General features: G+C 38.9%; 1 protein-coding gene across 2 annotated transcripts; it reads right to left on the bottom strand.

The window, feature by feature from the left end:
- Nucleotides 1-10,528: 10,528 nt before the first annotated feature.
- Nucleotides 10,529-17,684, bottom strand: LOC131427485 (facilitated trehalose transporter Tret1-like). 2 transcript variants are annotated; one of them, XM_058590716.1, is made up of 9 exons: nucleotides 17,514-17,683; nucleotides 17,215-17,447; nucleotides 17,035-17,165; nucleotides 16,786-16,978; nucleotides 16,571-16,724; nucleotides 16,303-16,517; nucleotides 11,122-11,322; nucleotides 10,906-10,971; nucleotides 10,529-10,792 (listed from the first exon to the last, which is right to left on the bottom strand). In XM_058590716.1, exons 1-9 carry the CDS (start codon nucleotides 17,551-17,553, stop codon nucleotides 10,643-10,645), a joined length of 1,383 nt encoding a protein of 460 aa, XP_058446699.1. In that variant the 5' UTR covers nucleotides 17,554-17,683; the 3' UTR covers nucleotides 10,529-10,642. The 2 variants fall into 2 exon arrangements, with proteins under 2 accessions (XP_058446699.1, XP_058446700.1); XM_058590717.1 differs by lacking the exon at nucleotides 10,529-10,792 and having other exon boundaries at nucleotides 11,089-11,322; nucleotides 17,514-17,684.
- Between the last annotated feature and the right edge of the window lie 523 nt (nucleotides 17,685-18,207).

Below are 18,207 nucleotides of genomic sequence, written 5' to 3'. Positions count from 1 at the left end.
ATATAAAATTGCCTGACCTTCCCCCAGATGATCAAATGGATGCTTCCTATGGCAATAAATCTCGCATTAGAAGCTATCCCGATGGGCTTGCACTCCCGGCCGGACCGTATGCGGTTTACATCCGGACCAAAGCCAATGGTAAAAAATTGAACCTCCTCAGATTTTCAAAAGACCTGACCTCGCTCTACAATACTGTACAAAAAATTTAAAAAGTGCGCCCGGACAAACTTAGGGTCTTGTTAGCCAGTGCAAAACAGGCTAATGAGATTGTTCAAAGTGAGCTTTTCACGCGGGAGTATCGCGTATACGTAGCAGCTTGCGAAGTCGAGATAGACGGCGTGATCACCGATCCGAGTCTGACTTGCGGGGATGTTCTTGGGCATGGGGTAGGCGGTTTTAAAAACCCCCTACTCAAAAATGTTAAGAAGCAATTGCGTTCAGTATCGACCGCTGAGGATGGGACTAGGTCCTATATCCCATCAGACTCGTATCGGGTGAGTTTCGCTGGCTCGGCTTTACCTAATTACGTCCTCCTGGACCGAGTTCGTTTACCTGGTCGCCTTTTTGTGCCGCGGGTCATGAACTGCACCAATTGCAAACAAATGTGACATACAGCATCCCATTGTTGCAAAAAATCCCGGTGTATAAAGAGTGGGGGTCATGCGGATAACTCCTGCAGTGGAGACATTGAAAAATGTCTCTACTGTAAGGAAGGACCGCATGACCTCTCGGCATGCCCCGCGTACAAACTGCGCAAAGACAAGATGAGGCGTTCACTCAAGCAACATTCCGAACATTCCTTTGCTGAAATGTTGAAGAGTGCTACGCCTCCAGTGAATGTTTTCGCTTGTTTGTCAGATGACGAGAGCGATGCTGGTGATCCCCTTGAAGGTACATCTTCGGCGGTCCCTCACAGCTTTAGAAAGAGAAGAAATAAATCTTCTAGTAAGCTCCATAGTAAGGGTTCGGAGGTATCTTCTGGTGGGTCTCAAAAAATTAAAACAACTGGAAGTGATGGCAAAAAACCGGAGAAAAAAGCTCCAGGCCTTGGAAAATTCAATTCCGAGCAAGAATTTCCATCACTTCCTGGGACTTCAAAACCCCCGAAAGTCCCTAAAGATCAGTCAGAAAATTTACCAGATACTGGGTTTGTTAAATTCTCTGATATCGTGGACTGGATCATAACTGCCTTGAATATTTCAGAGCCTCTTAAAAGTTTATTAATGGCTTTTATTGATTATTCATATTTATATTATTTATTGAAGCAGTTGACTGCAAAACGGCCCCTTCTTTCAGCGATCGTATCACCCACCGAGGTCACGGATATAATCACTGTTATACAGTGGAATTGTAGAAGTGTCATCCCAAAAATAGATCCTTTCAAATTTCTAGTAAATAATCAGAAATGTGACGCATTTGCATTGTGCGAAACTTGACTAACTTCGGAAATACCCTTAAACTTCCACGATTTTAACATTATTCGTCTACTTAGCCACTACGGTATTCACTTACAGTCCCGTATCGACGGAAACAAATTCAACAGAAACACATACATAGATAGATAGCGAAATAGACAAAAAACAAAAGTCTCAAATCAGTATCGTGCGGCAAGAACAGATGGGTAGAAATAGACTCGTGATCATTGTATGTGTTTCTGTTGAATTTGTTTCCGTCGATACGGGACTGTAAGTGAATACCGTAGTGGCTAAGTAGAGCGAAGCATGCTTAGTTTCGTCCAATCAATTGGACTTTCTCTTCATGTGTTTTCATATGCAGGGTAGTTTAATTGGTAAAACAATTTCCCCGGTTAGGAGTTAGCTACGGGTTCGAGTCCCGTCTCTGCGGTAACATTTTCGCGGTTTTCATTACATCATTGTGTTCGCATGTCGGTTTTCCAATCTGTTTCCCCGTTAGATACTGATCATATTAAAACTAGCTCAAGGCGGCTTTACGTCTTAACAAAGTCTAAAACAAAAATCGTTGAAGGACAATAAAAGGTTTGTCTACCTTTACCATTGTGTTTGAGATCACACAATCGTCACTGCTGCTACCACACACTAGTGGAGATCCATTAAATCGATGGATGAAACTATCGTGTGTTATCCCGTAGATAGCGAAATAGACAAAAAACAAAAGTCTCAAATCAGTATCGTGCGGCAAGAACAGATGGGTAGAAATAGACTCGTGATCATTGTATGTGTTTCTGTTGAATTTGTTTCCGTCGATACGGGACTGTAAGTGAATACCGTAGTGGCTAAGTAGAGCGAAGCATGCTTAGTTTCGTCCAATCAATTGGACTTTCTCTTCATGTGTTTTCATATGCAGGGTAGTTTAATTGGTAAAACAATTTCCCCGGTTAGGAGTTAGCTACGGGTTCGAGTCCCGTCTCTGCGGTAACATTTTCGCGGTTTTCATTACATCATTGTGTTCGCATGTCGGTTTTCCAATCTGTTTCCCCGTTAGATACTGATCATATTAAAACTAGCTCAAGGCGGCTTTACGTCTTAACAAAGTCTAAAACAAAAATCATTATTCGTCTGGATTGAGATGATTCCTATGGAGGAGTACTTTTGGGGATCAAAAAGTGCTATTTTTTCTATCGAATTAACCTCCCATCGATACCAGGTATTGAAGTTGTCGCATGTCAGGTTACAATCAAAGGCAAGGACCTTTGCATTGCTTCCATCTATATTCCCCCAAAAGCCTCGGTTGGGCATCGGCGGCTCAGTGATATCATAGAGCTCCTTCCCGCACCGACGTTGGTTTTAGGAGACTTTAACACACACGGTACGGGATTGGGTTTCTCAACATCGCTACGGTTGGATTACAAGTGGAAGGTGATCCCTGATCCCCACGGTAGCGATCATCTACCTATCGTACTTTCAATCGTCTGCGGATTAGGACCATCGGAGACAATCAATGTTTCGTATGACCTTACACGAAATACTGATTGGAAATGCTACGCAAATTCGATATCTGAGAAACTAGAAACAACACAAGAACTTCCTCCGGATGAAGAGTACACGTTTTTGGCCGGCTTGATTCTCGACACCGCGACTAAAGCTCAGACGAAACGTGTACCCGGCGCAAAAACTAACATCCGTCCTCCCAACCCGTGGTAGGACAAATAGTGTTTAAAATTAAACGCGGAGAGAGCTTCATCATTTACCGAGTTTAGTAAAAACGGAACACCTGATAATTTTAGAAATTACGCGGCATTAGACTCTCTACGGAGAAAACTGAGCTGGTTGTATTTTCAAGGAAGCGAGAACCAGCACAATTACAGCTTCAGCTAGGGGTTGAATCCATAGCTCAGGTCTTCACATTTAAATATCTCGGGGTCTGGTTCGACTCCAAAGGCACCTGAGGATGTCACATTAGGTATCTGAAACAAAAATGCCAGCAGAGAATCAATTCTCTTCGTACAATAACCGGAACATGATGGGGTGCCCACCCAGGAGACCTGATCAGGCTGTACCAAACAACGACATTTTTTTTTATTTAAAAGATATTTTTATTCAGGCCTATTTGCGTACAAGCTTTACGTGGCCGATTGAGCCGATTTTTTAAATAATTTTTTTTTTTGAGTTGGATCTCGTTGTCACCCTTTTTCTAGGGGGAGAGGAGCTTCCATTTCCCTCCTGCGAGTATTGAGGGGCATGTTCGTGGTTCGTCTCGTCATCTATTGCCACATCGATGGTATTGTTGTCGATTTCCGTCTTCTTTTCATTGCTAGTTACTGTAGATGCACCTTATTGTACAATGGTTGCAGTTGCTGGTTGGTTGGAGGGTAAGTTGTTAACTGCAGCTGGTGTACTTTGTTCTATAGGGGATGATGATGGATTCGTTGAAGGGGATGCTTCATTGTTGTTGGTGGCTGTCACAGGCGTACTGGGGTTGCTTGAGGTTGCTATGAAGGAAGCACCGTTGTCCTTTGGTGTAGTTGTCTCCTTGTCCAGTTTATCACATGGCTTACCGTAGTGAACAGCTTTTTGGCAATATTGACATGTGGCCATCTGATTGTCATAGGTAACAAGTGATTTGCACGGAATTCTTGTATCTTGACCGAAAATCACATAAGAAGGTATAGCCTTCTTCAAGTGTATGCGTAATAAGCGTACGCCACTTAGAATACCGGGGAAAAAATTCTTCCACTTTTCTTTTTCGATAGAGAGAATCTCTCCGTATTGGGACTTAGTTTTGCGAATATAAGAATCGGTGACGCTTGAGGGGTGATCATGCACACGCACTTCTATAGCACTATCTTCCATATATACTGGAATGTTGTACCTAATGTTCTCGTGCTCCACATAGTGCACATTGTTATTGTCTTTTGCGAATTGAATTGCGTCCAACTCTTTATAAACCTGGATGTAAACAACATTATTTTTCTTATTGCATTGAAGTAAATGCACACGTTTAATGTCAAGATGCATTTGCTCCTTAAGCAAACCTTCAAGTTCTCGTATCGAAGGTCGAATTTTGCACTGCATGAAGTCAACAACAATTGTATTCTTTCGTGTCGGCGGTAGCTTTTGTTCGTTTGGTTCACTCATTTCGAGGTCGTTCTATTGTTCACTACACAATACTGTACTTGGTTTCTTCTGTCCCGAGCGTAAGCGGTTTTGTTTTATCGACTGACTTGGATGAGATGTGAAACCGAACTGCCAAAAACGACATTGTCCGTAATGGAATATGGATGCTTCTGCTTCAAATCCGCCACGAACACCCATTTAATTAAACTTGAAAGAATTCAGTATCGTTGTATGCGTGTTGCCTTAGGTTGCATGCAGTCGACTCACACGATGAGTCTCGAAGTGCTCGCGGGCGTCTTACCGTTGAAAAGTCGATTCTGGGATCTCTCATATCGATTGCTTATCCGATGCGACATTTCGAATCCGATGGTGATTGAAAACTTCGAAAGGTTAGTTGAGCTTAACTCTCAAACTCGTTTTATGTCCTTGTATTTTGATTACATGGCTCAGAATATTAATCCTTCTTCGTTTGTTTCCAACCGTGCTTATTTCTTGGATACTTCTGATTCTACTGTGTTTTCGACACATCCATGAAAGAAGAAATTCGTGGAATTCCGGATCACATACGCCCTCGAATGGCCCCTAATATTTTTTTATAACAAACTTAGAACAGTCAACTGTGAAAAGGTGTTTTACACTGACGGATCAAATATCAACAGGTCCACAGGCTTCGGCATCTTCAATCAAAACATCACCGCTTCTTACAAACTCAGTGATCCGGCTTCAGTCTACGTCGCAGAATTAGCTGCTATTCAGTACACCCTTGAGATCATTGAAACCTTGCCCAAAGCCCATTACTTCATTGTCACGGACAGTCTAAGCTCAATAGAAGCTCTCTGGGCAATAAAGCCAGGAAAGTATCCTTCATACTTCCTGGGGAAAATACGGGAACACTTGCGAACTTTATCTGAACGGTCTTATTCAATATCGTTAGTCTGGGTCCTTTCGCATTGTTCCATTCCGGGCAATGAAAACGCAGACTCATTGGCTAAAGTGGGCGCATTGGAAGGTGATATTTATGAAAGACCAATCTGCTTCAATGAATTTTTCAGTATCTCTCGTCAGAAAACTCTCGAAAGTTGGCAAACTTCATGGAGCAATGGCGAACTGGGACGATGGCTACATTCCATTATCCCTAGGGTATCGACGAAACCTTGGTTCAGGGGGATGAACGTGAGTCGCGATTTCATCCGTGTTATGTCGCGGCTCATGTCAAATCACTACACTTTCAACGCACATCTTCGGAGTGTTGGGCTCGCGGAGAGCGGTCTCTGCACCTGTGGCGACGGTTATCAGGACATCGAGCATGTCGTTTGGTCATGCGTAGAGTATCGTGACGCCAGGTCGAAGCTACTGGAATCCCTCAGGGCCCGAGGTAGACCGCCTGAGGTTCCGGTTCGGGATGTGTTGGCGAGTCGGGATAGTTCATATACGAGGTCTGTTCAAAAAGTTCCCGGAATTTTTTAATTGCGAGCATCTGGAGAGTCCGGCGGTCAAAATTTTTTTTTTATTGTGTTGGTACATATGTCCCTAATGTATGGTGAAATTTTCAGCTGTATTCATTGTTTACATTCTGTCTTGTAGCGGCTGGTGTAGACGTGTTTTTTTGAGCTCGGCGATTTTTGAATTGAAGAGTCAAAGAATTTGTATTAAATTTTGCGTGGAAAATGAAATAAAGTGTAACCAAGTGTGCGAAATGTTACAGAGAGCCTACGGTGAGTCTGCTATGAAAAAAACAAGTGTTTACGAGTGGTATAAGCGTTTCCAAGATGGCCGCGAAGACGTTGAAGACGACGAACGCTCCGGTCGACCCAGCACGTCAATAATCGATGAAAATATGGGAAAAGTGGAAATAATGATTATGGATGATCGCCGAATCACTATTAGAGAAGTTGCTGATGAAGTTGGCATATCAGTTGGCTCATGCCATCATATTTTTTCAAATGTTTTGGGCATGAAACGAGTGGCAGCAAAATTCGTTCCAAAACTGCTGAATTTTGATAAAAAAAAACATACGCATTACCATCGCTCAGGAGCTGTTAAACCTCCTTATTCACCAGATATCGCTCCGTGTGATTTTTTCCTGTTCCCAAAGTTGAAGAGACCCATGAAAGGACAGCGTTTTTCATCGATTGAAGAGATAAAGGCAGAACCGCTGAGAGTGCCACAGAGCATTACAAAAAGTGACTATCAGGGGTGTTTCGAAGACTGGAAAAAACGCTGGCATAAGTGTATTTTATCTAGGGGGGATTACTTTGAAGGGGACCATATAGATGTAGACGAATAAATAAATATTTTTTTAGAAAAATGAGAATTCCGGGTACTTTTTGAACAGACCTCGTATGCTTCTCATATACCAGTACCTTAAACACATTGATATACAAGTGTAATGTGTTATTCCTCGCTCAGAAAGTATAATCTCCACCTACAGGTTCGACACTAACATCCACCCGATTCTCTCGATCCCCGTCCCTGTCCACCATTTTCATTGAATAAAAAAAACAATACTGTTAGAGCTATATCATTCAAATTGGTATAAAATACTGTACTGCTCGATATGATGAAGAGTTGAAGAGAAAGAGTTCTCCAACTCTAAAAAAAACCGTGTAAAAAGAGACCTTAGTGTATTCCAATAAAACTATGGTACCGTCAACTTATCGCACCCAATATGGATTAAATAACCCACCAGATGAATGATGCCGTTTATTCGACGACGCTTATCAGTTATGAATTTAAAATTAGTACTGAAGTGCCTGTTTGATGTAAATTTTATAATAAATAGAGTATTCTGCGAATAAAAAGTACCTTCACGGAACTCTTCGCGATCGTGAAGCAACCAAAATATTAGTTGTTTTTCTGAATTTGATTGATTAAAATTTGGTACCACGAATCGATTGTTGTTTTTTTCTAAACTGTCATTTTTGTTTTTCGATCAACATAAACGATGGTTGAAATAACAAAATTTTTGGTTGAAAGAAGGATGCTGTCAGTTCGTCAAGACACACACCTTTCAATTTCAATAAAGACAACCGACCTTGTTTTTGATGATTGTTTTAACAGTTATGTGAGTTGAAAAACAAATCGGTTTTAGTTGTTTTAGAAATTACGATTAGTTATTTCAACTTAAGCAAAATTAATGATTTTGAATGACAATAAAATATTCCTTATTGATATACGTTCTGATTTGTTAAATGAAAATGTGGTATGTTAATATATATAAAAAAATATGTAATATTTAATATAAATAATATATTATATTATGACGATATAAATAAAAATTAACGTTGTTGTTGCTTTATATTAAATGAATTATTCATTGAAACCATTTTTATTTATGTTTTTAATATACTGTCTTTTAGTAACGTGGTGTCAACGAAACTTTATAATTGTGCCCACTATATTACTTACGAGCAAATGCACTGATTTTTATTTTTTGAGCCATTGCAACTTACAGTTTCAACAGATCTTATGAATTAATATTAAACATTTTCAATTTAATCAATTTGTTCATACAATTTTTGTACATGACTTGAAGATAAGACGATGCTCATCCATTAACATGCATTTCACGATGGAGAATCAAGTTGATTTTAAGACCAAAATTCAAATGCATAAAATTCACTGGGTTCTAGTTTTGGTTAAACACGTTTTGTTAATTGCAATATCTCTAACGGCTATCAGTTCTGTGCATAGCACTACTTTATATCAATCGTTTCTTCTTACACCAGAGCAGTAAAGATGTAGATAATTTATCATCACATTAATATTCTGACAACTAGTGTTATTTTTTTATTTTTTATAATAACATTTTTATTCTGGCCTTTTTGCGTAAAAGCTTTACGTGGCCTATTGGCTTACATTTTTGTTACTTAATTTTTTTTTGCTACTGGATCTCGTTGTCACCCTTTTTCTAGGGGGAGATGAGTTTCCATTTTCATCCAACGAGGATCGGGGGTCACTTCGTCCGCGGCTTATCTCATCATCCATTGCTTCATCGTCGGTGTTGTGTTTGAGATTTCCGTTTTATTTTCGTTTTCCTTGTTGATCGTAGTCTTGGGCTCGTTGAGAGTTGCTGTAGATGCGCCTTGTTGCACAATGGTTGCAGTTGCTGGTTGGTTGGAAGGTAAGTTGTTAACTGCAGCTGGTGTACTTTGATCTATTGGGGATACTGATGGTTTCGTTGAAGGGGATGCTTCATTGTTGTTGGTGGCTGTTACAGGTGTACTGGGGTTGGTTGGGGTTGGTGTGAAGGAAGCACCGTTGTCCTTTGGTGTAGTTGTCTCCTTGTCCAGTTTATCACATGGCTTACCGTAGTGAACAGCTTTTTGGCAATATTGACATGTGGCCATATGATTGTCATAGGTAACAAGTGATTTGCACGGGATTCTTGTATCCTGTCCGAAAGTTACATAAGAAGATACAGGCCTTTTCAAGCGCATGCGTAACAAACGTGCGCAATTTAGAATACCAGGGAAATATCTTTTTCGATAGAGAGAATCTCTTCGTATTGGGACATAGTGACGGTGACGCTAGAGGGAAGATCATGCACACGCACTTCTATAGCACTATCTCCCATATATACTGGAATGTTGTACTTAATGTTCTCGTGCTCCACATAGTGCACATTGTTATGGTCTTTTGCGAATTGAATTACATCCAACTCTTTATAAAACTGGATGTAAACAACATTATTCGTCTTATTACATTGAAGTAAATGCACGCGTTTAATGTCAAGATGCATTTGCTCCTTAAGCAAACCTTCAAGTTCTCGTATCGAAGGTCGAATTTTGCATTGCCTGAAGTCAAAAACAATTGTATTCTTTCGTGTCGGCGGTAGCTTTTGTTCGTTTGGTTCACTCATGTCGAGGTCGTTCTATTGTTCACTACACAATACTGTACTTGGTATCTTCTGTCCCGAGCGTAAGCGGTTTTGTTATATCGACTGACTTGGATGAGATGTACGAGCGAACTGAACTAGTGTTATGATAAACATTAATCTACTATCATTCAAAAGTTACTCTTCACGAGTTTTACAAACGTATAATAAGCGAATTTCATTTGCATGAAAATGTTTAAGAAACGCGTTTGAATTTCAACTGAAGTAATGGTTGATTTTCCATTGCGATTTTTGTTTTGCTTTGTGCTGTTTTTGACATTAGACAGCATTGAAAACAACTTATTTTTCAACTACTTCAATATGTACGAATCAAATAGCAAATTGGTTGAATCAACTAATTATTAGTTAAAACAACAACTGCAAAAATCAAAAATTGAGAAATCGTAATTTTTTGATTGGAGGGTTTTCCGTGTACTTAGAGAAAAATGAGTTTTGGGTCAAAAGTACTTAGAGTAAAGAGTAAAAAAAATATATGAAAAGAATAAAGATGAGCTACATAATAATAAAACACTTAGCACTCAGTTTAAAAACATATTAAAAACGAATACGTTAATGTTTCAAACATCTTGGCAATGAAAAATGAATTGTCACAATCAAACATAAATTTTCAATAATATTTTTCAAGATCCACTGAACATTTTTTTTTCGCTGTCGGAATCGAGCCAGCAGGGGTTATCAATAGTCTGACAGCTTTTTTAGAACTCAGAATGGCAATATTTACTGCATGATGAATCAGTGCAGCGGGGAGGAGTAAAAAAAACTAAAAATCGGAAAAGAAATGATTGCTACAGAGACGGCAAACAAAGAGTCTGCCATGTTCTTAACTGCAGTGACTAATCATTATAGCATTCAATTCGCATCGACATCAACACAAATTCTTGAGCGTCGGCCGGTCGAAAACAGCCAATTAGCACCTTTCGTTCGACGATTTAGAACCGAATTGCGTGTACCGTTCATTGACCCTAATTTAACGGGATGCAGTTGAGGCGTAGATTTTTTTTGTTGTTGTTTCGCTGATGTCTGATCACTCGTTTGCGAGATCGTAAACAAAATTTGGGAGAATCCCCTTTGCCAGCTCAGGTACTGCGAAGGTTGTGTGATTCGCAAATGACTGTTTTGCAGAATACGCCAATTTTATTTTACAAAATTTATAATCTGTATAAAAAACATTTCAATCAAATAACAAACATAATACACTGACAAAAATACTTCAATACATCACTTTCGCTATCTCTTCGAAGCTTTTTCCTTTCGTCTCGGGCACGTAAAATGCAACGAACAGCGTTCCCGCTAGTGAGCAGATGGAAAACAGAAGCAATGTTCCATGCATTCCAAAAACTTCGAAAAGGGTTGAGAAGTACTGAAAATTATAATTAGAAAATGGTTAATATATGAAGCAATATGGTAAACAACCTGTTAAACAAGAATGAATGTCTGAGTTTGAAATAAATCAAAGAACTCATCGAATCTTACCTTGATTGCTAAGAAAGCAAAAATCCACAATAAAACCATGCAAACCGTGACGGAAAGACCTTTGATCTGGCGGTGGTTTCCATCGTAACCATCGTTAGAGAATCGAAACAGAAAGAAATGAATTAAAAATGTCATTTAATAGCATACCGGCACAAAGCAATAAACGTTCGGTTGAACACACACTCATGTTTGTTATTTAGCTTTCCGAGGACAAACCTTTTGCGGTACGATTTCTGCCAGGACGACGAACGGAAGCGTCAGGACACCCATCGATGCAACGAAAATAACCACAGAGAAGCAAACCAAAGGCAACCAATTAAAGGAAGTTACATCATAGCCAATGCTTTTGACATACGAAAAAGCAGCAAATATGGCAAGTCCGATCGAAATGCCTGCTCCGGAGATTGTGAACAGAAGCTGAAACGAAAGTAGAACAATGCGGTACAATTAGAAAGCAATAAGTCCTTGTTGATGTGTTTATTGGGCGGTAAATGTGTTGTTTGCTATGATTTCAATCAGGATTTGAGCATTGCGAACCACAATTGATTGCAGTTGAAATAAGAAATAAATCTTATTAAATTTGTTGCAACAAAATACGATTACCGTTTCGGAGAACATAAATCGTAATTCCATACGAATAATGGAACGGGGTTCTTGGGCACAAACCCTTTTGCACACCTCATCTTCAAACAATTCTTCGATCCTTTCGTTATCGACTAAGAGTAAAGAGCGAATCGTATATGCAATTGGAGATTTGTTAGAGGATAACCAGTGAAAATTGTTGTACATATTCAGAAGATCGGTACTGATAAGGGAGAAATAGGAAGATGTGCAACTCAAAGGCCTATCAAACTACAAACGATGGAAACAAATAAAATTCCTTCCTAATCTACCTAGTGGTATGATAATACTTTTTTTTCCTTTTAAATAGCCGCATTAAAACGTTTATAAGATTATATCTTCACCCATTAGTATTGTGAGTCTACCAAATAACCTTGTTGCATCTTCCAAAAGCGTCTAAGAGTTTTGAAATCGATTCTGACAGCTCCGAAAAAAGTTGGTGCATTGAGAAACACAGCGATTTGTCGGTTACCTCACTTATAGGATTACATCTCCCGAACCGGAAGTGTTCGCGACAACTTTTCCAAACTTCATTAATGACCTCAAAATAGACTTTTAAACAAGCCCAAGTTTATCTAAATTCGTTGAGTGCTCTTCGAGGAAATTGAGCGGTAAAAAATGCAATACGTTTTGTCGGTTACGTCATTTATGCAATTATACCTCCGGAACATGGAATCACAGCTATTTAATCTTCAAACTTGATCAATACCGCAATAGTAGCTTTCAAGTGAGTCTAGACAAACGAAAAAGAACGAAACCATTTCAATTTTCATTCTGTACTTCGATCGAGTTCAAGTGTTGCATACAAAAGCATCACTCGAACGAATTTTTACCTTCGATCGAAATATTCCGATTCGATCGAAGTATAGAATAGGGGTGAATATTTGATCAGCAAACAACAATGCCGTCAGTCGATCATCATTCATATTACAAAGCTTCAATTTTTAGATTCGATGAACACTAAAAACGCGAACCAAGATCATAGACTATAGGCGAGAGTGGGGCACGTTCGATCTCGGGGCAAGTCCAATCACTAACGATTTTTCGAGCATTAAGCAAATATTTTTAAAGTAAGTTCCCGCCAAAAGTTTAATTCTCAAACAGCCTTACTTTATACATGTTGAAAAAATGTCTGTGTGTGGGTATTAGGGTGGGACAAAATATTGATTTCAGCTCCACTAAACTTTTCGTGTTCCTTTTGGGTCCCATAAGTGCCATGCAAAATTTTAGCTCGATAGGAGAAACTATATTTTCGCGCCCGCGGTTCAAAGTTTGTACGGGATTTACTATGGGAAAACTAACTTTTAACAAAAAAATCATCTGGAGGTCACCCTATATACTTAAAAAATCAGCGGGCATGTAATTTTTGTAAGAAATTTAATGAGGAAGAAAACCTTCGAAGACTGTAACATAATCCGACATCTGTGAAAAATGTTATTAAAGAAAAACCGACACAAGGTCCGAACGATGGCTCATTCCTTAATGTATCTAGCACCACTGCTGCTAGCGGTGGTAATGTGAGTTTGCTTTCTTTTATTATGCTTCAGCGGTTCATCTGAGTTGTTTAATGTCTTCACAATAGTTGCCCGGTGTAGTTTGAAGATTTTTTTAAACTTTAAAACCATGTTCTAAAACTCACTGTAAAGACACACAAAAAACTAACTTTTTTATTTGAAGAAATACAATTTTGAAGTCTTCCACAATATTGTTAATAAACTCAAATACTATAACTTTGTCGAAGACATAAATCATCTGGCTCATAAGGTTTAGAAGATATGGACGATAGAAAAATAAGAAAAAGAAAAACTTGGAATCAATGTTTTTTTCGTAGTATTAAATGAAATCATCCATATCTTCTAAACCATATGAGGCAGATGGTTTATGTCTTCGACAAAGTTATAGTATTTGAGTTTATCTACAATATTGTTGAAGACTTCAAAATTGTATTTCCTCAAAAAAAAAAGTTAGTATTTTGTGTGTCTTTACAGTGAGTTTTAGAACATGGTTTTAAAGTTTAAAAAAATCTTCAAACTACACCAAGCAACTATTGTGAAGACATCAAACAACTCAGATAAACCGTTGAAGCATAATAAAAGAAAGCAAACTCACTTTACCACCGCTAGCAGCAGTGGTGCTAGATACATTAAGGAATGAGCCATCGTTCGGACCTTGTGTCGGTTTTTCTTTAATAACATTTTTCACAGATGTCGGATTATGTTACAGTCTTCGAAGGTTTTCTTCCTTATTAAAATTCCTACAAAAATTGCATGCCCGCTGATTTTTTGAGTATATAGGGTGACCTCCAGATGATTTTTTTGTTAAAAGTTAGTTTTCCCATACTAAATCCCATACAAACTTTGAACCGCGGGCGCGAAAATATAGTTTCTCCTATCGAGCTAAAATTTTACATAGTTTCTATGGGACCCAAAATGAACACGAAAAGTTTGGTGGAGCGAGAAAATATTTTTTCCCATACAACCTTGTCCCACCCTAGTGGGTACGTACAGTTACTCACAAAACTGATCGTACACACGTATGATGCTATATTTTATTGCAGTTTCAAACTGTCTCTAGCCTATTGTTTATTTATTTTTGAATGATTTTTCGATGAAAATTGTTTTGAAGCAAAATTTATCGAAAAACGTGGATTAAAAGTATTTTGTTGTTAGAAATAATCGATTATTAGGGAAATGTTAATTTTAATTTCACATCTTTCATTTTTATTATCAGCTCATTTCGCGTGTAAACTGTCAGTACTAAAGTAAACAACATTACTAAATTAAAAAATTTGAGACCGGCGGTGAAACATGGTGGTAGCTGTGTTTTGTTGTGGGGTTTTATGGTAGCTTCCGGAACATGAACGGATCTTGATTCTAGACCTAGACTCTGGAGAAATTTTCGGACTTGAATACAATTGCAAAACTTCTATCAAGTATTCAGACTTATATTTCAAGTTCAGAATTCGGAAATTGAGTTCTGGAAGTGCAACCCGAAAATCTGGATAAAATTCAGATCTAAAATTCAGTTTTATTTCCAGAATTCTTTTCTAAAATGCTTTTCCGAACCAGGTTTCAGCTAGAGAATGCTGGTCTAGAATTAGGATCCAAAACTCACTTTTACAATTCTAGAAGTGTAACTGAATTCAGAGACTGAAGAATTCTGAAGATTTTGAATCTAAATTCTGGATCCGATTTTGAAAATTGAATCCTGGATCGGAGAATCCTGGTCTTGAATTCAGTTACAGATCTCAGTTTCAGTGATCAGTTCAGCAATCTAGATTCAGAATTCAATTCTTGGACTCAGTTTCAAAATTCAGTTCCAGAGTCTAGCATCAAAATTGAGTTTCAGCGCCAGGCTCGTGCATGTATTGGTATGACGTGGACTAGCCGTCGTTTAAATTCGTTCTCGACAATCTCGCTTCGTGCGTGCGGATATTCTTTGACATGAGCCAAAATTCGCGAATGCATTCATTTATTTTATTTTGAAATGATTGCTTTGCAAGTATAATTGATACTTACAGGTATCGATACTTTATTGCCTTTTGATACCTTGTATCGATTCCCAAAATTTCGGTATCCCGATACCCTATGTATCGATACTTTGCCTTCCGAGTACCATCCCTACTCGACGACCCTGCCGAAAGGAACGGGAATAGTAGTCAAAATTTTCTAAAGCTCCCGGTTTCGGTTCGAAAATAGAGACCAAAAACTACAAAAACGAAAATTTCTTCAGTTTTGGTTTTATTTAGGACTCAATTTTTTTTCCCTTTAGTAATATTTCTGAAAATATGAGTAATATGCGGAAGGCTGCTTTCCACTACTAGATGGATTGGAACAGGTTTATTGCATTGAGTTTCACTTACTAACGTGATAACTCAAGATTTACTCTAATGCAATTAAAATTGCAATGCACGATTTCGCTTTCGATGTTTACGCAAATCGATAAAACAATTTCCTAACGAGACAATCCAAAACTGTTTTGAGATCCATCCAATTATGAAATTAATCTGAACTTAATTTCATTCAGACACGCACGACTTGACGAGTTTCTTGTGAGACTAAAGTATTCTCAAGGATCTTGCTTATATTTTTGTATGTTTATAAGTACACTGAAATTTTTTTTTTATGCGAGTTTACGTACCGCATAAAAAAACCACATAACTCTGATGCTTCCCATAAAAAAGTCGCATAAAAAAACGCATAAAAAAGACCGCATTAAAAAAGACCTTAGTGTATGTACTTTGAGCTACATATGTCGTGCACGACAGTGACAACTTTTGAATTGCATTAGCTAATCAGAGCTATGCTTTCCACCATCGTCTTCGTTAATGAAAGATCAGTACTCGATAATCATTCAAATTTCATTGTATTAAAAAAAACCTGGTTTTGTCTATTCCAAATCGATGCGTAGAAAATTTTTTGAATAGTAGGTGAAATAATATTATCAACCGTAAATTGGCTGAGCTGAAAATGTTCAAAACCTGACGACTTCTCTATGTGTTTACTTCATGGAGTTTTTAATTGGCACCCGTTCTATTTAGAAATCTAATGTTAGTTCCACATAAAATGTCAATACGGTGTACGACAACCCAACAATTGGAAGTGTGCGTAATTTCTTTGATAAATCACATAAAAAATAATTCCATTATTTTATAATTATCAGTCGAGCTTCTAAAAGCTCATTAAAGCACACAAACCCTTTGTATTCACCCAAAAAATGGATGCAAATGGTCAACCGCAAAGCTTCCCACCGCCGCTGCGTCCCCCCGTCACTTACCTTTCGACCTGCTCGTTCGACCAGCACCGTTGAAAAATAGCTACCGAACATTTGTATCGTTCCGATTACAATGGCGGACATGTTGGCTGACAGGGACGATCCGGACTCGGCAAAAATAGATGCCGTGTAGTTCAGCATGGCGAAACAACCACAAAACTGGTTGAATGCCATCAGACAGATCCCAATCAGGAGCGCTTTTCTGGCGTGGGGCGTCACTGAAAATAGAACCCATAGAATCTACAATCGATGGCACAGCTTGGTCCCTTACCCAAATCCTCCCATGTAACTACGTCCTGCCGAATAGAATGCTTTTCGTCATTGAATGTGTCCTTCAGCTTGACCAATTCCAGTTTAAACTCGTCGGACACCTGCTGCGTTGCGGTTCGGTATCCTCGAAAAAAGCGTAGAGCCTTTTCTGATTGCTGAAATTATGGCGGGACTGAATGAAATGTGACCGTTCTACGCTTGAATTCAATTGCATACCACGTAGTCATTGTTTCTCATCAGATAGAACGGTGTATCCGGGATAAATGAAAAAGTTACTAGGAACGCGATTGGAAACAGCAGCACTAACCAGGGAACTGTTGTGTAGGCTAGATAATTCCCTAAAATGTACATAATCAGAATCCCCAAATTACACGAAAGAACCAGCGTTGATGCCAGCATGCCCCGAATTCTAGAAAATAATTAACTACTAATTGGAAGTTCCTATTTTGTTTCGTTTCTATCAACCTGTCCTCCGATATTTCGGCAATAAACATTGGAATAACTATGAAGCAAACACCACCGGAAAATCCCCCAAAAAAACGCATTGCCATCAAATAGTATGCATTATCCGCCAGCAGAACCATGGTCCAGCAAATCTGAAATTAGTCATTGTTAAAATTCGTATTACCATCGACATTCCGTTACCATTTGCGGAAGGGCAGCCAAACATGCGGTCATTTTCCTCCCGCAGTGATCCGCCATCCACCCAGACACCAGCGTCCCAATCAAACCCCCGAAGCACATAATAGATCCGATCCAAGACGCTTCCCCCGCTGTGATCGGGCCGCTCGCCAGAGGTGAGTCCTGAGATTGTAATACAGGTAACGTAGGAGATGTCCAACCACACACGAATCCATAGTTTATGGATAGGAGATTCACTAAAATTGGACAAAGAAAACCAATACAGGACTGCGCCGTCCAACGCCCTAAAATATCTTGCATACCGCAAACTGTTGCCAAGTACTGATTTTTGGCACTTTTCATATTGTTCCGGATTGTTGAACACTTGAACTATCACAGCTTCAAAAAGGCGCCCAGCGTGTTTATTATGATCGCTGTGAACATCAACTGCGGTCACTTTCCACTCTGTGATGGACTACCGCGGCATTATCTTCACGTTTGCGGCACGAGTAAACACGACTAAAAATGCACAAGATCTTTCGAGAGGCAAACGCTAATGATTTATTCACTAAACGGATTAAGCTAGGTTGGATACTGGAAACGTCGGTGATCCGCACGCTTCGTCTTATCAGATAAGTCGCGCGTCTGTTGACAACTGGAAAACTTGAACAAATTTGAAATTGTATATTTGACTGACCACGTCGACTGTAGAAACCGACATCAACTAGATTCGGGAGCCAATTTCAAGACGTTCGTGTATATTTTTTTTATAGGTATTCGACACCTTTGGATTGGGGTGTATTTTAAAAAAATCGATTATGAAAACGAGATATCATCGCATCAACCAGTTGGACAAATTCCTACTGAAAATTCAATTCAAAGTGAGCATAGGCTTCCCGATCAGAATAAAATAGTGAAGGCATACCATATTATGTCCTTGTTTTCGACTAACAAAAGAGTTTAATATGGTATTCATTAGGTACACACTTAAAACAAATTCTCCAACTCGGTAAAGTA

Source organism: Malaya genurostris, chromosome 2 (genome assembly GCF_030247185.1).
Source record: "Malaya genurostris strain Urasoe2022 chromosome 2, Malgen_1.1, whole genome shotgun sequence".
NCBI lineage: Eukaryota > Metazoa > Arthropoda > Insecta > Diptera > Culicidae > Malaya > Malaya genurostris.
Note: the sequence above shows the minus strand (reverse complement) of the source record. Positions and strands in the feature narration are given on the sequence as shown.